The sequence below is a fragment of the Pogoniulus pusillus genome, chromosome 20 (assembly GCF_015220805.1).
Source record: "Pogoniulus pusillus isolate bPogPus1 chromosome 20, bPogPus1.pri, whole genome shotgun sequence".
In the NCBI taxonomy this organism is placed as follows: Eukaryota; Metazoa; Chordata; class Aves; order Piciformes; family Lybiidae; genus Pogoniulus; species Pogoniulus pusillus.
The window spans coordinates 4,248,772-4,275,398 of record NC_087283.1 but is presented as its reverse complement, the minus strand read 5'-3'; the positions used below and the strand labels follow the sequence as shown (position 1 = coordinate 4,275,398).

Genomic DNA, 26,627 nt, shown 5'->3' with positions numbered 1-26,627 from the left:
GCTTGACAATGTGCTGTGAAGGTACTGGCCTCTTCTGAGGAATATCACAATCCCAGGGGACTTTCAGAAGGAAATGTGTTCTTTTAGGAGTCATAAGGAGTGCAGTTGAACACATGAGACCCATGAGCTCTTGCCTACTATGCTAAGGGAAATTAGCAGGCAAGTAGAGTTTTGATCAAAGCTTGCATGGGGTGTGGGGTAAGAAGGGCTAAGCTTCTTGTGTTTTGTTTTACTCATGCATTGACAGCAAGGTCTGGAAAAGATCTATAGGGTTGTTTTAGAGCAATAAAAATGTAACTTAGACTCTTTGTGATGAAAGATTAATTTAAATGAACCCATGATTTTAGTGACTGCTGCACTCCTCTCTTCAGAAAAGACATTTTGTTGAACAATCTAGAGTGCTCATTCTGAAAAGAAGCACAGCCACTTCTTTTACTCCTGTTACTATCCTGGAGCAGTTTGATTTGTTTTATACTAACCAGGTTTATCAGGTGATGGCAGCTGTTTTTCTCCTACAGCCAGTAAAGAAGAGAAAGTGAGCAGCCTTGTGAAGAGACTGTGTTTCCAGGGCTCTCCTATGTTTTAGGAAATCTAGTCTCTTTACAGTGCTATTGTTTTTAACACCATTTTTGTTCTATTATGGTCTCATAATAAAAATACTGCATAGGGAAATGTTGCATAAACAAGGCCATATACAAGGTATGGCTGTGCCATGAATCTGAAACTCTGGGTGTTCTAAATTCAGAAAAGTTTCTCATTTGTATGAATTTTGAAGCAGCAAAGGGCTGTCTTTGCTACTCCTTCTGAACACCAGGAACTGATGGGAATTTTGAGTGCTAAACTGAGTACTTTTGTCTTTCCAGGATATATGCAAATCTCTCTGGTGTCACAAAGTGGGTCACAGATGCGAGACAAAGTTCATGCCAGCAGCAGAAGGAACAGCTTGTGGTATAAGCATGGTAAGTTGGTTTATAAATAGGACATTCTAACTCATTTTGGACTGTTTTGGGTCAAATATAAGCTCCTGTCAAAACCAGTTTTATCCAGATCCCTCCATGTTTGCTGTCTGGATCGCTCTGTAAGGCTGTTGCATATGTGTAGTCAGGCCTGGTGCTCACAGTGGCATGGTAGGGATTGATGCTCTGCTGTCATGCTATGGGATAAGATACATCTGGCAAATCTACATCAGTAAGAAAATGCATTCATTGTAACAGAAGTTAGATCAAGGCTTCAGATTCTGCTCCAAGTAAACATTGCTTAAGCCATAATATTTGCTATCCAGACTAAAGCCACCATGCCCATCATCATCACTGCCCAGCAGTGCTAGAAGAGCCTGGTAATTTGTTTGAGGTGAAACTTGTCATTTAATCTCATCTCTAGTTACCCACAATGTTTTCTTTTGCTGAGATGTTTCTTCCAGTAGAATATTGGTTTGATTTGCAAGTACTGACAAATGTTTTCTTTTGCATTTTCTTTGTGCAGTCTTTCCTAACTGAGAAAAGGGAGAGCTTTGGCACACTATTGTCAATTACATGGGAAGCTTTGAGGCTCTGATAGTACTGGACCATAAATCAACATTTTGGGGGGTAAAAGTAAGGCAAAAAGACCCCCTCCAAGAGAACAGGTTTGAAAATGTGTACCTCAGAACTTGTCAACTCAGAACTTGGAGAGACTGTTTCCAAAGGCCTGTAGCAATAGGATGAGGGGCAATGGTTTCAATAGAGAAGAGCAGATCTAGATTGGATGCTAGGAACAAGTTCTTTACTTATGAGAGTGGTGGAACACTGGAACAGGTTGCCCAGGGAGGTTGAGGCCCCATGCCTGGAGATACTCAAGGTGAGGCTGCACAGGGCTCTGGACAGCCTGATCTAGGTGAGGATGCCCCTGCTGACTGCAGAGAGGGTTGGACCAGACAACCTTTGGAGGTCCCTTCCAACCCAAACGATTCCGTGACTCTATGATCAGGACAGTACTTCCTTAAACCATTGTGCAGATCTGCTTCAGAGTCCCTGTCCTACTGTGAGCTGTCTTACTGAGTTCAGTGGGTGACCTCACGTTTAGCAGCCTGAAGCCTGGAGCTCCAAAGTGCACCACTAACTCTGATGGGATGCTTTCTGTCCTTCTTTTGGCAGTGGTGTCGAAGAGGACAGTGTGTCAAGTACGGGGATCATGGCCCCAAGCCTGTCAATGGCCAGTGGTCAGCCTGGTCCGAGTGGTCCGAGTGTACTCGCACTTGCGGGGGTGGAGTCACGTATCAAGAAAGACACTGCAATAACCCAAAGTAAGGCATAGATGTGAAAAGCTATCTTTGAATACCCTTTCATAACCTTATTTGTGTAACTGGAATGAAAAAACGACTTCATTTCTGCAGGGAAATACTACAGGTGAAAATGTTTCTAAGACCTTTCTTTCATGTCTAGTGCCACCAGTCATAGCTGAAAGTATGGCCTGATGCTAGACAGTAGTGGCTGTCTGAGGACTGCTACAGTACTACAGCCCAACTTTCTCAATTCAATTTGTGACACTCTCTGTGTAAGTAAGTGAGACCTCACCTTGAATGCTGCCTCCAGTTCTGGTGTCCCCATCATAAGGAGGACACAGAGTTGTTTGAGCCAGTCCAGGGGAGGCCACAAAGGTGATCCAAGGGCTGGAGTACCTCTGCTATGAGGATAGGCTGAAGGAGCTGGGGTTGTTCAGCCTAGACAAGAGAATACTCCAGGGGGAACTTAGAGCTGCCTTCCCTTACCTGAGAGGATCCTACAGGAAGGCTGCAAGGAGACTTTTTGTGTCTCCCAACAGGACAAGGTGAGGATGGCTTCAAGCTGAGGGAGAGCAGGGCTAGACTGGATCTTAGGAAAAAGTTCTTTAGCACAAGGGTGGTAAGACTCTGGAATAGCTTGCACAGGGAGGTTGTGCAAGCCTTCTCCCTGGGTGTGTTCAAGGCCAGGCTGGATGAGGACTAGAGCAGCCAAATCTATTCAGTAGGTGGCCCTGCCCACGGCTGGGAGGCTGGAGTGGATGATCTCTGCAGTCCCTTTCAACCTAAGCCATTCTACGATTCCATGATTCTGTGAAGTAACAAAATGCCACACAGACATGTTCACACCTAATAATTTAAAAAACAAGGGGAAAAGGTCTTAAAGGCTATTAAGAATTCTGATTTGATATTGTTGTGTAGGATAACAAACTGAAAAATCACAGAATTCAGTATTAAATGATTATAGGCAGATGCCTGTATATATGTTTGCAGTGTTGCTTGCATGCTTTTCTGTTTCACATCTCAAAATGAATTTGGTGAGCCCTAGAATTGTATGCTCTCATGAAACATTTCTGGTGTTCTCTTCTAGTGAATGTCCTATCACTGTAACTACTGCTATTCCTCACAGTGCTCTTTCAAAGCAGAGGTAAAGTGTTATCTGAGCAGCATCTTTCTCAAGCACTCAATCCACTTCAACTTAGCAATAATAAAAAAAAGAATCTCACTGTTTTATTTCATACACAACTTGAGCAGGCATAGACACATGTATTCTTCACTGCACACAATAAAAACAGCATTTAAACTGCAGTAATAAAAACCAGAGAAAATATGACACAGTTTATATGAGGCTGTAAAGACGCCTCACACCTACTATACACTGCTGTAGTAATAATATCCATGCTTCATATACTGTGTTATAGGAAAATGTGAGTTAGTTAAAATAGTCTTTGTTACCATCACTCAGTCAAGCCAATTTTTGCAGATCTGTAGCAGAGCATTTTTTCAGCCTTTTCTGTTGTTTCTTGGTGTATTTTGATAACTAAAATGGCTTGGATATAGTTATCTTTATTAAACTCTTTTAGCAATAGAATGCAGGGTCTCAGTTACATCTCGAACATGCATTTTAGTCTTCTGACTTTGATCCCTGTTTTGCTTGCTAAATTCCTATGTGTGCACATTGTTCATAAGCCTTCCCTTGCTCTCTGTCTGTGATGGCAGAATGTGCAGCAGTTGAAATGTTCCTGCTGGTTTCACTGCTATCATGATTGCCAATGATCTTCAGACAGAAGGTCTTCAACGTGAAGAGTGTGTGTAACTGTTGCATTATGTACTTTAGATCCCTCTGCATGCAAGTTTTAGGTAAGACTTGCTGTAACTAAGTAAGGCTTGATACCAGGACTGATGCATCTTTATACTAAATTCAGTTTTATAAGTGATAATTCAGTTAGAGCAAGAGAAGACACTGTAAATGTCTCAGAGTTAGAGAGGTGAAATGACAGGACAGTGAATAAGCCACCCACAGAACACAGGAGTATCCAGGTAGCTGGATATTTCCCATCACAGCACTTTTGTGTAGATGTGGAGTCATTGGGAAAATGATACTGCCTGTGTTCAGTGTTGCACCACATGGAATGATTTATAACCTAGTCACTGTTCATTGTTCACCTCTATAGCTACCCACAAACAAAGAATAATGATCCCTTTCTTTTTGGACTCCTAAAGCATAGTTCATGTGTTTGTACATTGCAGTGCATATATGTATGTTATTTCATATGCAATATATTTAACTGCTCCTAATCCAGATCTGGGTAGGAGCTCATGTCTATGTTGTAGTAAAGCTCGACAGACAATTTTGGATAGTGAAATCTTGAGAATGGCAAAGAATAAAATGCATTTCTCTGAGAGCTTAGGACAAGGGGTGAAGGGCTCTGAAGAGCTGGGTGGACTCTAAGATGAGGGTTTTAAGTAAGTGGTCCATTTTTCAAAGTAAATGGCTTCTTGTAAACATTGAGGGAAATTTCCTGGTTTCCAGTGATTGTAACAGTGACACATTTTATTAGAAGCTGAAAGACAGGGGAAGGACAGTCAGGTTGCTGCTTATGAAAAGCTGTGTTTGTAGGTGAAATTCTCCTCTTGCAGATAATATCCAACTTAATTCTCTTTCTCCTGGTTATTTTAAGACAGACCTTGTGACCACACCCAAACAGCTCTGAGTCCAGCTTCTGAGTTACCCCTGGAGTTAGGTATGATTTCAGGCTGACAAACACCTATGGAGGTCATCTGTAGAGCAGAGATTTGCTAAAATCATTATGTTTCTGTAAACTGTCACATGGTAATGTCATGGATCTGGTTTTCCTACATCACAACGTTTTACAGTTGAGGGATAGCAACAGACTGCATCATTTAATAGTTCAGCTGGAAAAGAACCTGAAGAGTGCCCAAGAGAGTCAAATTAATACCTAAATCATATCTGTGGGACTGCATCCTACCCACTTCACAATAGTGCATTGTTCAGTCAGAGTGGAGTGGAGTTCTAGGCGAGTATGCAATCAAAGGACTGAACCAGAACTGCTCGAACCATGTCTTGTTAATCTCTTGTGTACAGTACCTGTATTAGCGATTGCAGACAATGCAGATGGGAACTGAGGCAAAGTAAGGATGCCATTTAAAACAGCAATTAATATCTAACTCTGTGAAAGACCCTGAAAAGCTCTCAAATTCATGCAGAATAAAATAGTGTAGCTTTGTGAGACTGCCTTAATATGGGTGTCATGTGAGCACTGGAATTTCAGTAATTGCAAAGCGTGAAGAAGTAGGAGTCCAGAATTTCAGTGTCTAATCCTCATTGTAATGAGGATTCCTCATTACACTTCTAAATATTCTCACTCTCCATATGGTATTGCAGTGAATATGCATTTTACTGCCCTTGTTCATGCAGTCTGTTCTTAAAGGGTAAAGCAAAGCTGATTTTAAACTACTCTTGCAGCATTTTAATATTTGAGTCTTATATGAAGTGTAGTATTTACAGCTTTGTCCTTACACTTCTGTTACAAATTGCTTTTTGGAGACTTTTTTGCTGCCCTTTCTCACCCTTTTCCAATTTTCCTCAGCAAGACCTCATCACTGACAGTATCTGTGAATACACAGGTACCTCTACCCATGCATGCCAGCTCTGGGGAGGAACACAGATGAAAAGTGTAGGCTGTACCTGTGTGAGGAGCACTGCAGCCCTAGAGAAACGCTGGAATACTCTCTGTGTTGGACAGCCTGCAGAAGCTCTCTGCTTACAATCAAACGCTACTGGTGGTGTAAACATCCCTAATCACAGAATCATTTTGTCAGTGTGGATAATGGCCTTTTCTCAGACATTTGGGTTTGTAGATCTACATCTAGTTTCCTGTGAATTACTTAACGCTTACTGACATCTTGCTGGTGAAAAACGAAGGTGGGGAAGTTTCCATAATTCTCTGGCCAACTGTTTCAGTAATGGGAGTGTACTGTAATATTAAAATGCTGTAACAGAGCTGAGAAACAAAATCCCTCTCTCAATGCTCCCTTAGTTTGATGGAATGTTATACCATCCTCAAATGCAAGACTGCGGCTAGAAATCATGATCTAGCTATAAATAATTCTCCTATATTGCTTGTTTGGTGGCATTTACTTGGAAGGAGGTTGCTTCTTTTCTTACTCTGAAGCAGATTAGCTTTCTATGGCTGAAGGAGGTCAAAAATCACACATGTGCTGAAGCTGTAAAAAATGTCTGTAGAGAAGTGAGTAAGGACCCAAGGGTTTGGCTGTCTTAACTCAAAGCTCTTACCAATTACACAAAATGAACATAAATACACCCTGACTTCACTGATGCTTAATATCCTCCTTTGCCTTCACAGGCTGAACTGCCACCAACTAGGACAGAAACTGACTTTAAGACCTTCAACTTCATATCCAGTGTCAGCGTAGCTAGTAGGTGGCCTCAAGGAACGCCACTAGAAGTTTGGGGGGTTTTCCACAACACATTCTGCAGGTGGTTTAACCCAATTTTAACTAGACTAGCAGCTGGGTTTCCACCTCTTCTTTGTCAGACTGTTTGGTAGCCCAGAGTTCTGGCAGGGGGGCAGATATCATGGACATAAAAACCAGACAGCAGAAAGGAAAAGCTCCTGAATTTTCTCATCCACGTTGCACCACCTTGCTCCAGTCAGATGCATGCTGAGAGAAGCTGCATGGAATACTTGATCTGGAGAACAGTTCTAACAGTGGTTAGGCATTGAAAGTAACAGTACTTTACATCTGTGTCTCTTATGCTATTATTATTATTGATGATGAATTCTAATTGTTACTTGGCTATTATTATGATGTAGTATCTTTTATATTAGTCCACTTTTTTTTCTTAGTAAGTGTGTAACATGGACAAACTGTCCACCAAATGATCACAGCTTGTCTTCCAGGCATGTGTGTTCCCCAGTACTTAAGATCACTGCACAAATGGGTGCAAGTGCAGAACTGTTAACATTTCTTTTCACTCGATGCAAAAAAATGTATCATACAACCAACAGTTCTTAGAATTTATTGTTCTGAAGATGTGGCTCAGTACTGGCAGATCTGAGCATTGTGAAACTGGTAGAATAACGTCAGTGAATTCCTGTGTGGATCCAGAAGGAATGCAAAACTGAGTGAATGTTTCTCAGCAGCTTGTGAGTCCCCTCAGTCATTTTAAAAAAGACAAAATCTTGCCTCTTACCAAAAAAACTATTCTGATAACATCAAATGTAAGATAAAAAAAGTAGTAGAACATGTTCTTCCTGCTCCAAATGAAGGGAAATGCCCAGGTAAGGCTTGCTGAAGTGGATGTGACATGTTTAAAGCTATCCATGAGTTCCAGCATTTCCCCAAAGCAGGACAACTCTGCAGAGACCTTGGTTCCTTTGACTGTTTCGAAGCACATTTTTGTGGAAAATGATTTACAAACCAAATGAAGAACCAAATGCAATTATTCATTCTGTTTACATTTGATCAGTGCTCTGTTATCCTTTATTAACTCTTATTGTGACAGGTAATTCTTTGCACATGTTCATTCCTTGGGTACAGCAGAGTAAATCTAGCTGTGTAACAAGATTGGAAGCAGCCGATACAATACACCCTATAAAGTTATACCAGTGAAAACATGACTTATCTCTAGGTGGTTGCATCTTTGCTGAGCTTGCAGTGATCCAAGTAGATAGTTCATGGCAACTGCTTTGCTTGGTTTTAGGGACCATGAAAACTAATGACCCATCAGTGAAATGCTGATTCCCTCATGTTCTCTGGATTCTCATACACTTGTAAAGTGCCCGTCGCACAAAAAAGAACTTTTTCAAAAGGAGCTTTTCTTTCCCTTTCTTTCCCTTCAGGCCACAGTATGGTGGCAAATTCTGCCAAGGTTCCAGTCGTGTTTATCAGCTTTGTAACCATCAGCCATGTCCAGCAAACAGCTTGGACTTCCGTGCCCAGCAGTGTGCCGAGTACAACAGCAAACCTTTCCGGGGATGGTACTACAAGTGGAAGCCATATACTAAAGTGGAAGGTAATTACTGCCACAGCTCTGACCGACAAGGGCAATTGCAGGAAGAGAGCTATAAGCTGCAATTCATCCATATTCCTTGGGCAAATATCACCCTGATGTAAGCAAACAGAAACTCAGTTGGCTCGTTTGAAATGTGTTTACTTTCTAGCACAGTTGAATCTGGCCTCCTGTGCGACACTGCCTGCGTGAACATGCAGGGTTGATTTGGGTTGCGAATGTACATCTTTGTCCTTAGAGTGACTCCCTGGCTGTTGCTACTCCTCTCTTTCATTTTGTTTTATATATCAGTTAGTGTAAGACCAAAACAGAACAATTTCCATGGATTTTTCAGCATGGGAAATGTGAGCTCCCACAATAACACTACCAGAATCTTCCTTCCTTTGGAATGTTCTCAGATTTCGAAACGTAACAATAAATCAACCCTTTGACTTTTCTGCTGATAGAGTCCCGTGAGGACTGCAAAACCAAACAACATACTGGCATACATTTTCTAAAGTCATCTTTTACTGAGAGATCTTTATGTGAAGTTCAGGTCTCAATAACTATTTCTCATCTTTTGTACAAGCAAAGTTTATTTTTACTTTCTGCATCTTCTTCGTGCAAGTATTTGGAATCAGTAGTCATTTTGAGCAGATAGAAAATGCCTTCTCTGCAGTTTGTAGACTGCTTGATTCACAGTATCACAGTATCATCAGGGTTGGAAGAGACCTCACAGATCATCAAGTCCAACCCTTTACCACAGAGCTCAAGGCTAGACCATGGCACCAAGTGCCACGTCCAACCTTGCCTTGAACTGCCCCAGGGACGGTGACTCCACCACCTCCCCGGGCAGCCCATTCCAGTGTCCAATGACTCTCTCAGTGAAGAACTTTCTCCTCACCTCAAGCCTAAATCTCCCCTGGCGCAGCCCGAGGCTGTGTCCTCTTGTTCTGGTGCTGGCCACCTGAGAGAAGACAGCAGCCTCCTCCTGGCCACAACCACCCCTCAGGTAGTTGTAGACAGCAATAAGGTCACCCCTGAGCCTCCTCTCCTCCAGGCTAAGTGGCTGGGCTGTGACATTGTAGATGTTTTGTTTAGCACCTGTACAGATCTGGGTTTTACGCTACTGAATGCATAGCTGTGTATATACACACAGCCATAGCACTTTCATCCACAGCCTGATTATATTCTGTCCAGAAGTCTTTGCAGAGCTTTTCGTGGGGATCTAGAAATCTGTGTCCTAAGAGCCAAGGTGGCCAGAGGAAAGAGGAAATATGGTGTGACAGCATTTAACAGTGGATGTTGTACAATAAGTGTTTAACTGAAGTTAAGGTAGCCTCTATTGCTTTTAAAGGTGGAAGATGTGCTTAGTTTAATAAAAAAAAGGATATTAAAATTAGGGGCAGAAAGCATAACTGTCAGAAGCAAGACATTCCCAAGTGCCTTTGGAGTTGAAAATGCCTGTCCTTACTCTTGTAGCTCCTTCTCAAAATCCTCCCCCAAGATCTACATTTATTGTCCTGAAAACATCATCTGGTTTTCCAGACTGCCACAGATGCCTTGCCCCTGTATAAAATGCTATGGGAAATCCAGCTGCTTATTTAAGATTAAAAGGAAGCTATTTTGAATTCAATTTCAGGTTCTTCTAAATTCTGTTACGCTGCACAACTGGTATTGAACTTGTGTATTTGAACAATTGTGTCAGTATTTGCCACTGCATGACTGTCTTTGTCTGCATAGAGGCAACCCTCTCTAACTGTGAGATGCCATCCATGTATGAGAAGAAATCTGATTGACAGTGGCTGGAATTTTCTAGAGAAAAGTGCTTTCCTTAGAGGAAAACTTGGCCCCAGTCCTGGCTTTCAGCTGAACTGATCATTTGTACCCTTTTATATATTTTTCAACTTTTAGCTAAAAATTAAATAAAATGATTACAGTCTCCAATTTCTCTCAATAAAAAAATGGAATTTGAAACTGTGAACTGGTGGAAATGAAATCAGGGCCACAGCAGCAGAGCTAAGCAGTGTCCATGTTTTCACACTGGGTTTTAACTCCTAATTCTATGTGTGGTCAGTCAAACCCACAGGCTGTTTTAAAACAGCACCATAGAGGCTACTGTATTGGGCTGTATTTCTGCCCATCTCTGTGTCCTGCTACATCACCACACACAATTAATTCTTGTAGCTTGCCATCTAGGGTGAAGGAAGAAGCAACAGCAGGGTGTTGGTTTTGTTGTTTTACATTTGAACTGTGCTGCAGGTCTGCTGATAGTTTCTTCTCTTGTTTTTTTTCCCCCTCAGAGGAAGATAGATGTAAATTGTACTGCACAGCTGAAGATTTTGACTTTTTCTTTGCAATGTCCACCAAAGTAAAGGATGGAACTTTGTGTTCTCCAAACAAATATGATGTTTGCATTGATGGAGTATGTGAAGTAAGATAAAATTCAGTTTCTTACAGTCCAAATGTCTATTTTTGTTAAGCGGGCAATTGACTCCTTTACAGAAAACACAGCTGTGTCTTCAAATTCCCTTGTGTGAGAGTCCTTCACTTGTGCCTTTTTGGTTGCAGCAAGTAGGGTGTGATCATGGACTTGGTTCCAAAGCTGTACTGGATGCTTGTGGAGTTTGTAAAGGAGATAATTCAACGTGCAAGTTCTTTAAAGGCCAATACTTGATCCAGCACAAAGCTAATGGTAAGGAAAGCTGTTCCACATGACCATCAACTCATTGCTGTGCCGTAGCCCCATGTAATATATATGACTCCTTGCTCATTAGGGCAGTGGTTAGAAGTCCAGATGTGAACTGAAAATCACAGGGAGAGTGACAGGAGAGTTCACGTTTCCCCTGTTTCTTGGTAACAAGAAAGCTATGACCATAAGTCTTGGTTAGTTAATCTGCAAACATTGCTCTTGTTTCTTAAGCCACATTTTCCCTTTACGTGTGAATTTCCTCTTGAAAGAGATTCTAAGTGAAAAACTAGCTGTCAGCAGCTCTGACTGGACTGGGACTGCAGAAGATAAAAGAAGCCATCCACAGCCTTATGCCAAACATGACAGTATTTCCATGTCCATTTTCAAATTAAGCTGACTGGAAGCTGTCCAGCTGATTCAGTGGATGATCCACTCACTGGGAGGTGGACTTTTCTTTAGTGGACTGTCACAGGCTTCTTGTGAAATAATCTCATTGTGCTGCATTTTCTCAGGCATAAAACGCAGAGAGTGTTTCCTTCAGGATCCATTTACTGTTGATCATAAGACAAGTCAATAATTAAGTCTACAGGCCAGGAAATTGTTCAGGATATAATCGTGCAGAGGTGCAATGCTAGAGAAATAATCTGAGCTGTACACTCTGCAAAATCAGCTGTGTGCAGTGTGTGCTAGAGACTGTCAGTGGCACCTCATCTGGCTGCAGAATGAGCGAGATTTCTGTGTGCTCAGGGTGCACTGGCACAGAGCAGGGAGATCCAGTAGTGCACAGGACTTTCCAAAAGCCTCCTGCCTCCCAGTGCATCTCCCCTCACAAACCTGGTCCATGATGGAAGCAGTACCCTCCAACTACTGTAAGGAGCTACATGGAAAGCTTGGTAAAACAATTAGAGTGAAACCTCTGTTAATGTGTTCTGCATTTTTCTAAGGTGAACTTGCTTTTTCTTGTCTTTAATCACAAAGAAAAATTCCAGGAATTGAAATACCTCAGAGTCACTCTGATTACAGGCTGCGTGGAGGGGTTAAATCAGAGCTGCCCTCTCCTCCTGAAAATGGAGTCACTTTGGTGGGCCAGAACAGCTGTCTTCAATATCTTTTAAAGTGCAAACATTTAAAGCTGGCTCACTGGTGATAAGCCATCTCTGCAAACATGCTGCGTCCTTCTCTCATTCCAGACTATTACGCGGTGGTGACGGTGCCAGCAGGAGCACGCAGCATACAGCTCCAGGAGATGCAGGTCTCCACCAGCTACCTTGCGGTGCGCAACCTCGGCAAGAAGTACTACCTGACAGGGGACTGGACCATCGACTGGCCAGGGAAGTTCTCCTTTGCTGGAACAGTTTTCGATTATCAGCGCTCTTTTAACCATCCAGAGAGTCTATATGCAGCAGGACCAACTAATGAGACGCTGGTCTTTGAAGTAAGCTTTCTTCTTTTCATTCTTCCCTGATGTCTATTACAGAATTAGCAACGACAGCTTTAGCTCTGCACTGTAGCTTTCAGCAAGATTAAAGAATCACATTGAGTCATGATAGCTTTCAGACTTAATTATGTGGTCATGCCAGATTGAAAGGCCTTTCACCACTTGAGTGAGAGCTGAAGTTCAGTGAACTGTCACAAGCTCAGTGAAAAGGAAGGTGCATAAAGCACACCATGTAGCATTACTTCTCAGCTGCTACACAACGGGAACCGAGGTTGTAAATGCATCCCATAAGTGGTTCCAAATCAAATTCAGTGATGTAAAAATGAAATTAACTTTATGGCAATGCCAAATGGTAGCAGTTTCAAACAGCACTTCAGAAACTTAGGTGAAGGCAGCCAATTTTACATCTGCCTTGGGACACAGATGGTCAAAGTGCCACACATAGGCTCCAGTGTAAGTTCTGTTGATTTGGTTTTATTGATGGTAGCATCTTCAGAAACACCTTTGGTATATCTTTATCTCCCATTCAAATTCTATCACCTGCTTTCTCTTCTGGATGTCCTGTGGTGAAACTATATTTTAGTACTTGAGTGGTTTGTCCCAGTGTGATAATTTTGGAATTGGCCACTAAAACTTCTCAAAAACATCTCTTTTTACTTCAGGTTGCTGTATTGGAAATTAATCATTGGTTATGAATTTTGAATATCAGTGTCTGTATATTAGTTTTATTATTAATATTCAAAAATTGGGGAAAATCCCTGAGGTTCTGTGGATTTTTGGTTGACAAGAAGCAATTGCATAGAATTAAACAGTTTCATCAACCAGAACTTGGAAAACAGTAACACGAGAACAGGAAAAATTCTAACTGATGCCTATGGAGTCTGGAATTCACTCCAGCATATACTCACGATGCCTTTGGTCCCTGAGTGTGCCTCCTGTGTGAAAGACGCTTTCAAACTCGCGTTGATGCGGGGGTAAAATACAAATATTTCAGGCAGAGGAGGAAGGAGATGCTGCTAAGCCACTAGTGTGAGCTGTAACACTTGGCCGCCTGTTAAGGAGCCGCAAACGAGGAGATGCTCCCTGCAGACAAAGGCAAGTGCAGGAAGGCTGCCGTTGAAAGGCAAGTGCAGGAAGGCCAGGCTTTCTGAGTCATCCTCCTTTATGTACTCGATTTTGCAATCAAGCTGGCCAGCAGGCACTGGCACCTTTGCTCTGGCCAATGAAGTCAAAGCTTCCTGCCTCCTTTGACTGTGCAGGCGCGTTGAGGGCAGCACAAGACACCGGACACGAGGTGCTAAGCCCCCTAGCCCTCAAGGGCTCATCTACTCGCTCCCGGACCCCAGCACAACAGGAGGAGAGTCAGGGTTAAAGGTGCCCGGCAGGATTTGTGCCCTACCAGGACAGTTGCTTTACTGTATTTTCCTTTAAAATGTACCACAGCATCTGAGAGTCCATTTCTGGCTGCTTCTCCAAGGTCTTCACTCCTTGTTAGCTAGGTTAGCTTTGCTGGGAAGCTCTGGCAGGTCTTTGGCTTTGGAACTCGCTGTTTTGCCTGTTTTGATGAATCTTTCTCTGTGAGAAGGAAGCAGCCCTCCCCAGAAATGATTCAGTTCTTTCCCACACCTTCCAGCAATCCTCTGGCCAGCTCACTATCACACACAGCTTTCCTCAGGGTGCACTTGAGGAGCATGAGAGCAAGCACTGCAGCCGTGCTCAGGGGCAGCACTCTGCTCCGCACCGGGACGGATGCTGCTCTCTGCAGAAGTTCAGCAGTTAGCTGGGAGCTCTGCATCCCTTCTCCCTTAGCTCACCTTTGTTCTCTTAAACTAAGCAGCACAGTAAGTGCAGACTGTGACATGAAATACAGTCTTCAAGGATTATTTGAACTTTCACAACTCTTCAGTTGGAGTACTGAAGAGCCTTGCTGCTACTCCTACTGAGTAATGTACCCTTAAGAACCACTGCAGTTCATGGACCGTGAGCACGTTGAAGTATTTCAGACACACATTTTAGAGTGGACAGTTTGACATTAGCTAAGAATATGTATTTTCACAAATTACCATCACAAATTGCAGTGCCTTTCAAAAACACCTGAAAACTTTTTCATTTGCAGCCTGTGTGCTAATAGGGATGGTGTGGTCCAAGGAGGAGTTTGATCTACAAGTCACAGACATGTTTCCCTGTTTGCAAATCATCTCAAGATAGCCTTACTCTAAAGAAACAAGCACGGTTCTAAATATTAGATGCAGTTCCCCATCTCAAATACTGCATCCAGTTCTGGTGTTCCCATCATGAGATTGACACAGAGCGACTCCAGGGGGACCTTAGAGCTGCCTTCCATTACCTGAAGGGATAATACAGGAAGGCTGCAGAGGGACTTTGCATAAGGGTGTCTAGAGACAGAACAAGGGGGAATGGTTTGAAGTTGAAGGGGAGTAGGTTTAGACTGGATCTGAGGAAGAAGTTCTTCAGTACAAGGCTGGTGAGAGTCTGGAATAGGCTGTGGATGCCTCCTCCTTGGCTGTGTTCAAGGCTAGGTTGGATGAGGCCTTGAGCAGCTGAATCATAGAATCAGCCAGGTTGGAAGATACCTCCAAGATCAGCCAGTCCAACCTAGCACCCAGCCCTATCCAGTCAACTAGACCATGGCACTAAGTGCCTCAGCCAGTCTTTTCTTGAACACCTCCAGGGACGGTGACTCCACCACCTCCCTGGGCAGCCCATTCCAATGCCAATCACTCTCTCTGGCAAGAACTTCCTCCTAACATCCAGCCTAGACTTCCCCCAGCACAACTTAAGACTGTGTCCCCTTGTTCTGTTGTTGATTGTCTGGGAGAAGAGACCAACCCCACCTGGCTACAACTTCCCTTCAGGTAGTTGAGTCTAGTTGAGAGGCATCCCTGGTAAGGAGGTTGGAGTAGATAATCTCTGCAGTCCCTTCCAACCTGAACCATTCTATGAAACGTTCAGCTGAATTCTCAGGAATCTTATTTGTCATAATACAAAGTGGATTGAACTCTATGATTATAGAGCCGAAGTATGAGTAATAAATTGCCTGCAAGATGTCTTGGCTGCACATCATGCACATACTTGCAGAATCAAGAAAAAAAAAATTAATGCCAAGTAACACTTCTATTTTCATCCTATCAAATTATGCTAAACAGTTTTATTAAGGTTTAACATTTAACTGGAGGCTATTGCTCCTTTGAGAGCTTATTTAAACTTCCCTTGTATTTTTATTGAAATACCTACACTGCTGGGTTTGCTAAGATTCTAATGACTGCAAATGTTGCAGTTACACATTCCCCAATTAGATAGTGGTATAAGATGTACTTAAGAAGGGTGTATTTTTTTTTCCTTTCAATAATTTAAACAACAGCCAACAAGCTGAATTTGGAAAGAAAAAGACAAGATTTTCTGTTCAGAGAGTTGCATTATTTATGCTTTCCCAGTAACTCCAAGCAGCAGTTATGCCAATGAAAACTAGAGAAATATGCTTTCATGAGAAAGCAGACATACTGATGAAGTTCTGTTTGCAGCAGTGATAATGAAACAATTTTTACTTTAACTATAAATACCAGGCACTGATAGAAAACTGGGGAAAAAAAAAAAGGAGTGCTTCAGCTTATTACATTGTGGGAGGGTTTTTTTGAGTATAATTTTCAGGGGAAAATAAAAAAAGGAGACGTGTGTAAAAGCCCTGCCAGTCATTTTTTTATACAGTTAAATTATGTTCCAGTAAGATAAGGCTTTGCAGGGTTCAGACCTCAGCTTCTCAGGTAATTTTCAGATTCATTTTTTTTTTCCTTAATTTTCAGGTGAGATTGTATTAAAAAGAAATGGAATTGTTATTTTGTAGAGATTTTCTTTTTCCTTAGAAGAATTCAGAGCAAGGCCTTGTAAAAGTGTGCACTGCAGGTATTGAGAAACTGAATAAACTGCACACATAGGCCCAGGAACTTTCATTATTCAGATGGGCAGAAAGTGCAAGGATTTGTAGGTGTATTTATTGCCATTCCTCAGCCACCTGACAGACAGATTAACACATCTTGTGTGCCTGTTTAGTTCTGTAGTCACAGTTTTGCTAGGCATTTGGGTGGTGACTCAGAGAGCCCAGGTTTTTGACTGTGTCTCTGAATGCAAACCAACCTGCACATCTCCAGAACGTTCAGCCAGCTTGTGCACGTCCCCTGAGCAACATCCACGGGAGAGGATGGGACCAGTGCGCTCCAGGTATGGGTCCAGACAGGTCTGGCAGGTCTGTGCTGGAGGCAATGGCTGCCTTTGAAATGCAGTTGTTCTCTACAACACTTTCTTGAAAGAGACAGCTGAAGCATGTATTGAGAGAAGGAGCAAACCCAAATAAGAAAAAAAAATCCTAAAATTCCTTCCTGTCTTGTGTCTCACAAGTTCAGCCTTGCAGTTCAGCAGAATGTTGTATTGCTCTCTTACTGTACAGCCTGTGCCTCTACATCTGCTTTGCTATCAAGTTTTTCAGTAGCTGAGCAAGCATCATTTCATCAGACCTCTCAGTCCTAAGCACCTTTCAAAAATGGGTAAGAGACAAGAAAAAGACTGATAAAGTGCTTTTCTTATTTGCCCTGAAATTGCATCAAGAAATAAACACACTTGGTCTGTTTATGTACATCCTATGGCTGTAACTATGGGAAGGAGTTATACCAAGGCAGGCAGTGAGTCTCTAACTTCTCTAGTCTGTGGAAGGAAAAATACAAACTATACTGTCCAAATATTTTCTGAGGAGGCAGAGAACATTGTGAGGTGTAGGACTGGTAGTATTTCCTGAGCATAACTAGTGGAAGTTGCATGATGAGGTTTTAGAATTGATCAGAAACCTTTCTGGATTGCTCAAGAGTTAATTTCACAAATGGAGGGAAGGCAAATAAACCCCCAAACCCCCAGCAAACCAGTGCCCTTCAGACTTCCAGTGTCTGTATTCTTCTGCAGATAGAATTATTGGTATTTTGGTGATTGTGGGTTTGTAGAAATCAGTAAAAGCTGAAATGAAAAATAATCATGGATTCAGAAGGCAGTTCCCCAAGTGGTCAGATTCAGGTTAGATGAAATAACAGATGGTGGGCAAAGGGGCAGAACTGGGTCGGTTAAATGACAATCCAGGATCAGAAATTAATACCAGCTTTTAAAAATATGCTTTCTGTAGTGTAATTGTCTCATCTTAAATGGAAACATGCTGGGTTTTTTTCCCCTTTTAATGCAGTTGAATATATTCAGCTCATTTATCTGTCATTTGCTCATAGGTAAGCCTAGGTCAGCACTTTCCATTTAAAGACCTTGTCAGTGTTTTGCTGTTAACCGAAAAATATTTAACTTGAGGAGAAACAAGCAGTAAATTCATCATTCATTTATCTGACATAGCAAATAAGGGCTGCCAGTGGGCACCACTAACTGCTGAAAATACTTTCCAGGAGAGCACAAGGGACACTGCCAGCACTAGCCTCTATCAATATGCAATTCACACCAGGTCCACATCCCTTTGAGGAAATAATCAGTCACCTTCCAGGACTCATCTGAATGATGGGAAAGGCAGGAATAGGAATATGTCTAATTAAAACCAGTGAATCACTTCCCCTTTACCAACAGAGGGAAGAAAGAGAAAGGAGGCCAGGTGGAATGACTTTAGTGGTCATCTAGCTACCACTGGGAGAAAACCAAGTTGCAGTTACAAAGCATCGCATGTATTGTTAGCTACTAGATGATAAATCTGTACTGATTTCCCCTAAAGAGAAAGTGAGCTAAAGAGAGCTAAGATGTGCTTATGGGATGCAGATGTTGGTTCATTCCAGCGGATGAAAGCGTTCTCCTTCAGTGAGGAGAGATTAACTGGACACTATCCCTCAAGGTTGGACATTTAGCATGTGAAGAGTAAAAAAAATAGAGACACAATAACAACAGAAGATAAATTTGAAACAGCTGAAGTGGAAATGAGATCATTCAGGACCTTTCCTGGATATTCTGTATTTTTTTTTTTTGACTTCTAATGACCTTAGTGGACTTTGCTGAGAAACAATAGTTTGTCATAAGCTTTTAGTTAAGGTGGTGTTTAAAGTTACTTTAGAAGTACTGGGAGGATAAAAGCCCCTTTTGTTTTAAGGTTTGGCTTAAGCAACCAATGGGTAACTTCCTCAACTGGTGCTTTCCAAAAGGATGTTCTCTCACTTTCCTTTGAAGCTCGTGGTGTTAGAACCTGTCAAAACTCCCACCCAGTAACTGTCCATTCAAGACAATGGCCCTGCTTTAAAACTTGATGAACAGAGTCATACACTGCATGCTTAGATCTGTCTTACCAAAATCAGAGTAAACTCAGGAAAGTCTTGGGCATTAATCCTGACTGAACAGAATGCTCAGAATTTGCCTTAGGATGTTAGATGTTACAATTTATTTATTAAACAGAGTGTAGACTCACAGTGGGCGAAGCCTGCAGGTCTCACAAGCATAACACAGCCAGGCAGTAGCCTTCACAGCGACAAACTTCTCCATCTGCCCCTATGGGGTATTTGCTGGCTCACTGTAGATAACTTAGCTCTCTTACATCCACCTAGAGAGATTACCAAAGCCTTACAAAGCATGGGAGTGACCCAGGAAATGTAGATGCAGTCTGGAGAGTCAGATCAAAGCTACCATGCATGCTGGGCTTCAAAAATCTGGGCTTATGCTGAATTTGTAAATGATGCACGTACACAATCACTGGAGATGGAAATACCAGAGGGACACAGGGGGAAACAACAGCTATTCCTTTCCCTGCCTGTTTCTCTGTGCTCAGTGTCTGTTAGGTAAGGGGTCCATGCCAGGCATTAGCATACTTTTCTACACATTGGGCAGAATATTATGGAAGAAAGAGGAGTTTGTCACATCTACATTAGTATCTTAATTCACTGTGGTGCAAGTAACCTCACATGTATGTCTTACCACCTGAAAAGCAGAGAGTCAAGCACAACAAAGCAATGTTGATGGACTCCTTCAAAATGGGACCTGAAAAATGTAGCACTGTACTGGAAACAGAGGGCAGCCACGGGGCAAAAGTGTAATCTGGAACAAAGGAGCAGATGGACAGCTAGAGGAGAAAACGGATTGGGTTAGCTTTGAAATCAGAATTAGCAGCCAAAGGAAAAGGTTCTTTACTCAGGAGATTTCAATTTAACCATTGTTTTAACATTTTGTGCCCTAAGCAAAAGCCACAGCTCTTTTTCTCCAGCATAGCCCTGGCAGGTTCCAGCCCTAGAGTCTGTGGGTTTCCAACTCTAGAAGCTGTAAATTTTATAACTCAGCGCCCTGCGGTCAGAGCTGCTGAGTGTTATGTCTGAAGTCAGGTGGTTGGTGTGTTAAAGGTAGACATTAAACAGTTCTGCTGAGGAACTGGAAATGTTTAAGGAGGTTGTTTGCCAGCTGTAAATTTGGGAGCAAATGCCAGTTGGCTGGAAGGATGCTGGAATGCATCCAATTAAGTAGACTAGCAGTGGAGGTCTTTCCAAATTTGTAGGTCTGATAACTTGGCTATATGTGCAGACTTCAGTTCTGGGGTTCTTAAGGAAGGCCTTTATAACGAATGTTTGAAAACACAGTAGAAAAACTTTTATATGCTCATTATTTTGGCAAAACTGCAACTTTGCAATAGTATTGCATTCCTGGGGAGAACTTATACACTGTATACTGCTTTTCAGCTGAGTGCCAGGGACTTTGAAGTACATGGGTTTGTGTCCGGCAATATTCTGTCTCCAATACTTTGCCAGAGTTTGATTTTGCCCCTTTTCTACACAGCTGGAATGGTCTGGGAGGTGAGACCTGAAGATAATGCAGCTCTTGCTTTGTAAACATTCCCTCTTGTAGTCTGCAGAGTGGGAAGGGGCTTTAGCTTTGGCTGGTGGCCAGGAAAGGAGAGGAAGTTCACACTGAAGTTGAGCTCATCTGGTCCAAGTGTGTCTGCCCTCCAGTGCAGGAGAAGGGGCTGTGCAGCCCAAGGTCTTGCAATATGTATGGCCAAGTTGCCTGGGGTGCAGGGTTTACGCTCAGCTGAAGGTCCTGAGTTTCTTACATCACTGTGTGGTTATTTTCTGGAGTGCTAGATACTGACATGTCTTGTTCTGGCTTGTCAGATCATTTGCTCTTCGTTCCCTTCACTCTGGTGCAGCACCAGGAGGATACTGGTCTAACAGGAGTAAAACTGGCACCTGCCTTTATCTTCTTCTTGTCCCTCCTCTCCCTTCTGTATTATGTTGTTTAGAATGCATCTGCTCTGCTTTTTGCCTCTCCTATCACAAAGCAGAGCACTTTCAGAAGACAAGGGTTCAGTCTAATACCTGAGGGTATTTTGTTAGGAAGGTTTCAAGCTTTGCTGGTTTTATGGCCACTGACATAGTGCAGCTTTATGCCAGTTGTCAGAATCAAATGAGATGAGGGCTAACCCTTACGTGAAGTCTTGAGGTATGAACAAAACCTCCTCCTCTTCTGACACAACTTTTCAAAAGGCCAGACAGAATTTCAGCCTTTGCCTTTGAAGGAACACAGAGCACCTACTGAAATGGGAGAAAGCGAATCCTCACAAGACCGTGACAAAGGAAAGCTGACTTTGACTGCTGATACATTAGCCAGAAAATAAAGCTACTCTTGAAATTGTTTGTGGATGCCTAAGGTGCTGAGGCCTGTGCTGATACCTAGGACCTTCCAGGGAGTAAAAGCAAATTAAAGTATTTTGAGGTCTGGTGTGTAACAAAAATCAGGAAAGAAATTAGTTTAATTAAAGAAATACTTCTCCATGGCTCAGTTCTTAGTAGGTGTAACTTTGCTATTTCCTCCTGAAGCACATGTTCTGAACATTGGCTATTTGTCTTGATTTGGCCTAAAGGACAGTAGAGTGAACACACATTGTAGAAACCTGTGTGTTTTACAAACTGTAATGCCTGTGGAGTTGAGGTTCAAGTTTCAGCATGACTGTGGAACAGCTCTTTTAATAGAGTTGGACTTTTTACTGTCAGCAGTCAGACAGCTTCCATAAAAGTTTGTATGGAAGAGATATTTCCCTTCAGCTGAAGGGCTGTTAAATCTTCTAAAACATTTACATCAAATAGTGATGAGTAGCCAAGGCAGAGAGAGAGAGGAAATTTCCACCACTCCAAATCCTCGATCCATCCAGTGCACTGCCACAGGCAAACTCCAGCACCTGCCAGTGAGCCCCCAGTGAGCGCAGGTACTCACTTGGTTAGGGCTGGCTGCAGGTGCAGAGCACTGAGAGCTGGGGCAGGGGCAGTGACTAATATAGCATTGCCAAGGCTTTGGATGATCTTGCACATCTACTGGAGGCATTTCTGCTTCACCAATCTAGTCAAGTGCCTTCTGATTTAAAGAGGCATTATGCTGAGCTCTGTATTTCTGCGCTCTTCTGTTAAAAGCCCTGCAGGCCAAGCAAATGCACTGCTGCTTAGGAGTTATTCAGATGCTTTTTAGCTTATTGGAAACTGAGGTCTCCTGAAAACTCTTTCACAAGCATAGGGTGTATAACTATAGGACATGTGTAGCATGTTTAGTTGTCCTTTCTTCAGAATGACAGAATCCCTTTCTGTACCCCCCCTCCCTTCTATTTTTCTAAACAAATCCCTCTCTAGATCCTGTTACAAGGCAAAAATCCTGGGATTGTTTGGGAATATACCTTTTCCAAGACCAACAATGAAAGCAAGACATCTGTCAAAAAGCAAAGCTACTCCTGGGTGACGGTGCAGTCAGAGTGCTCAGCTACTTGCGGTGGTGGTAGGTAACTTCCCAATTGCTAAGCCTCTTAGCTTTCACTTTTTAAAACGTCCCAAACATTCCAGCTGCCTTTGATTTTGCAGATGTGTGTCAGTACATACAGGGGGTTACACTGAAGCAGTCCTTGGACTGATGTGGGACAGCTTGAAAATGAAGTACCTTCATACTTCCTTCATAGTGAGGAAAAAGTCATTCCAGCCTCAATTCCTGTCATTTACAGTGACTCAGTCTCTTCTTTCAGGTCATCCGTGTGCATTTGATATCTTGTTGTTGAAGCAAGGTGGGAATGTGCTTTGTTGTTGTTATTTAGGAACATAGAAAGCTACCAAATAATTAGTAGCATTTCTCTTACCTGTAGAGAGTAACTGAATACTAAAATATTAGCAAGATCTCTACTGGCTGTTGCACTGTGATCTTCTCACTGCTTAATTACAAATATTTGAGTGCTGACAGGTCAAAGTTTGAAATTTTCTCTAATGTAAATATTTCTTATTAGCCTATTGCTCTAAGTATTTGCTTTCTCCAGACCATCTATTAGATTTTGTAAATCCTGGCTGTTCTATCACTGAAAGCAGAAAAGTAGCATGTGGAAGGTCCCACCAAAATAACTGAGAATTAAAATTTCAGAGGCCATAGAAATAAGACTGTATGATGCAGTTACCTTTAAGACCAAAGAACAGGGAATGCCATGCTGCACTCCTGAGTTGGCTAAAAAAGCCCAGGTGAAATTCAGGAATACCTTGCTAGTCAGACTTTGCAGCACCTCAGCAACTTGCTTATGGAAGAAACCCCACCAGGAGCACTGCAGACATAAAACAGGACAAGTGCATTTTTCTTCCTTCCCCATAAGACAGATGGGTATAAAGATGATGGGAACAACCATGTTTCTGCATCTGCCTCGCTATGCCCAATGAGCCCTGTGTCAGGTGACTGACACATCTCAATTAAACACAAGTGTCAAAGCCCTCCATCTCTTAAGGCATCTGTGGCCACGTCTGTGGTCTGTCCTGCTGTTGATGCTGGCTAGAGTTCACGTTCAGGAACCTGCACGATTCTGAAGTCTGCAAAGGTTCTTTCCTGTCAGAAGCTGCAGAATGTTTTGTTGCAGTTTGCCAGTGCATGAGGAGAGCTCTAAGCAAGCACTGCTGCTGCCTGTAGGGAATCAGGATTTGAAGAACTGCTGAAGAATTTTTTTTGCTGGGAGATGATTGTGCAACTGTGGTGCTTTTAACTAAGATGTTTCATCTGATTTCAGCAGTAGTTGTGTTACAGAGAAGGAAATTAATCTGAAGAACACATTGCTAAATTATTTAGTTCAGAGTATTGGAAATGGACTAAGGATGAGCTTGGACTTAGTTAAAATTCTTCTCTACTATTTCTTTTTGAGTAAACAGTTTACTGTATTTTTTTTCTGCTACTGTCATAGGACACCTTACAGCAAAAGCCATTTGTTTAGAAGATCATCGAACACGAGTGAATTCCTCCTTGTGTGGCCCCAGGATGAAGCCTTTAACTGAGATAAAGCTCTGCAATGCTGATCCCTGCCCAGCATAGTAAGTTCTCTTTAGTTTTGCACCTTCTGGCTGTGCCTTATGACTCTGTTTGCTGTGAAAGAAGTCCTCTCCAACAGACCCAGAGGACTGTAGAGCCTGTTAGAGGAGCCCACTTTTATTGTGTAAGGTAAAGCAGCAATTGTTTAAAACTGTTGTGTAGGCTTCTGCCCAAGGATAACAATAGAGGAAGTATTTCTGGTGTTGCTAAGCAGGACCTCCTGAGGATTGCCTGCAGCTCTGTCACCATGCCGGGGTTAGGTATGTGACACTGAGTAAATCTAAGTTACTTAGAGGCCTGTTCTGCCACCTTTACTCACCTTGAATCAATAAGACCATTTCCTGAGTAAAGTGCTACTCCCCATGTGGAAGCTTGGCCCCATGACTCAGATTCCACATATTAGATTAGGTTAAAAGAATCTGGTGAAGTGTAATCAGTAATTTTTGGACAAAATGTCCCACAGAGCATTCTGATCCCGAGAAGAGGACTATCTAAACCAAATAAATCGTCAGCAATGCTCCTGGTGCCCACAAAAATAAATAGTGAGACACTTCCTGTGTGAACAATCTGATTTTCTGAAAGAGGTAAGAAAGATGAGATGCAAAGGAAGACACCGACAGACAGAGCAGCAGTGAGGCTCCAGCTGACCTGAATCAATGGAGCTCCTCTGCAAAGAAGGGAGTTATGCTGATTTATAGAAGCTGTAGCAGAGGTCCTTTGGAAAAAAACTGTTGTGTGCTCATATAATTAAAGACAGCATTATGTAGCTTAGAATAGAAATGGTAGATTTAAGGACACATGGGCCATCTTTCTTCTGCTGGTTGTTGAGTTTTCACTGCTGGATTCCTGACTTTGCAACTTTAACGTGGCTTCAGTTTTACACCAAAGGTCAGAAAAGCTCTAATGTGTTGGACAGGGAGTTCCAACCTCCAGAACAGGAGGTGTTCTGAGGCAATATGTTGAAAACATTCAGAGTGTTTCAGTGGGAGGCAAAACCAGCTGAAGATGCACTGAAGTGCCCAGGCAGCAGAAGGCAGAGGAAATGGAGGGAAACTGTCAGCCTGGTGTCATCTGCTTTTCAGTCTGTAGTGATAAAAGCAATTGGCTGAGCTTGCTGCCCTGCTTGATAGAACAGCACATTTGGGGACGTTTAGTAGGAAGCATTCCTCATCTCCTCCAACCCAGAAGAGGATGATGAGGCAGAGCACAAGATGTATGTTCTGTGGTGGCTTTGTTTTGACTTAAAAATCCCTAGTTTGCAGTATGTTGAACATACTGAAAAACAGTGCAGTAACAGTTTGGAATTTCCTGCAAAATCTAAGGATGACAGAAGAGCAGACAAAATCCAAAAGGCAAATTACAGCCTGTGACCACAAAAGGATGGAGATAAGGCTTCTGTAATGGAACCATCTGACACGAGAGCCTTGTGGTCCTGCTTCAGCAGTTTCTTTTGATTGCATTTAGCCACATGATTTTCTCAATACCAGTTTTAAGTAATCTTTGTAGCCAAATCAAATCTTTTCATATGCAACCCATCTCCTGCCAGAACTATTTTTATCCAATGAACTTGGTAGCATGTACACAGAAACGTATCGGCTGTGATGTTCCCTGGGTCTTTCAGAGCAGTTTGTGCTTACCTTTGTTTTGATGTGGCACTGTTATGCTCTAAAGCTTCACCACAATTTTATTCATTTCTTCTGACCACACACAAAATTTCCATTTCTGTTAACCAGAGACTCCATTTGACCATCCACTGATGCACCTATCACTGAAAATGCTGAATATCTGATCTGGCACTCAGTGCAATGTTTTCATGCTGGACTTGCCCTGATAATTTTACTACTTAAAAGTACAGTTAATTACTTGAACCCTAAAAAGAACACAAAAAGAAAAACCAAAAAAGCCTAAAGCCACCTCTGAGGAAAAACAGCTCACTTCACTAATTAATTATTCTTAACATCCTTAGTATGTATTAGTGTATGGAGGTTCTACATGTAGGACTATGTCCAGAATTAACTGATTGCTGCTATTCAGATGAGTGAAACTATGCCAGAATACCTGCTGAGAAATCTGCCCAGAAAGTCACAGCATTTAGTATTTGCCATAAAACTGAGACTGCCAAAATAACAATAAAAAATAGTTGTGTTAAGAAATACCATGGAGGAACTAAAGAATGCTCAACAGCCAGCAAATAAAGCAAACTCAAATACAGTAGGTGTAATAGGAAGGGAAGGAGGTGAATAAGAGAGGAGATACGAGCCTGTCAGTTCTGTGACATGAAAGAGGCTCCAGCCTTACAAAGGTCAGTGAGGAACAATGACTGCATAAGAACAAAGATTTGTTAGCCTGAGTAGGAGCAAACTACTATCCCAACAGTCAGAACACGAAAGGCATCAGTACTGCACACTGTTACTGGATTTCAGAGCTGCCAAATCTGCTCATAATTATTTAGTTACTTGAGCTAATGAAAGATACTCTTGGAGCACAGCCCAGATAATCTTGGAAAATGGCAGTTTACTAGAGGACATTAAAGTGAGTTTATTGCCCTGTCCTCTGTGAAGAGGGGAACCTTCTAAGCACTTAAGAGCGAATAAACTCTTAGCATGAACACTTTGGGTTGCTCTATCAATCACTGTTGTCAGAAACATCAAGGCAAACTAATTAAAAGTTGTAAAATGGATAAAACTACAACTTTTTTTTTCTTCCAGAAGTTGGTATTGCAACAGTCCAAATATTTATAAACCAGACAAAAAGCAAACTTCTGACGTGCTCTGGAATTACATAACTACTGACTTTTCACATTAGTATTTCTTTGTCCTTAAATTAGTGCTTTTAATATTTCCCACTACTTTTGGCAGTTACTGAAGTTACT

The 26,627-nt window shown here is 42.2% G+C and overlaps 1 protein-coding gene across 6 annotated transcripts in view; it reads left to right on the top strand.

The window, feature by feature from the left end:
- Window positions 1-26,627, top strand: part of ADAMTS18 (ADAM metallopeptidase with thrombospondin type 1 motif 18) — a 184,877-nt gene that overhangs the window by 145,632 nt on the left and 12,618 nt on the right. For all 6 annotated transcript variants that reach the window (XM_064159946.1, XM_064159947.1, XM_064159943.1 and 3 more), the window contains 8 exons: window positions 864-959; window positions 2,133-2,281; window positions 8,146-8,318; window positions 10,598-10,728; window positions 10,866-10,989; window positions 12,177-12,421; window positions 22,063-22,204; window positions 23,631-23,757. In XM_064159946.1, the coding sequence (XP_064016016.1) occupies window positions 864-959; window positions 2,133-2,281; window positions 8,146-8,318; window positions 10,598-10,728; window positions 10,866-10,989; window positions 12,177-12,421; window positions 22,063-22,204; window positions 23,631-23,757 (1,187 nt within the window). The remainder of the gene's footprint in view (window positions 1-863; window positions 960-2,132; window positions 2,282-8,145; window positions 8,319-10,597; window positions 10,729-10,865; window positions 10,990-12,176; window positions 12,422-22,062; window positions 22,205-23,630; window positions 23,758-26,627) is intronic.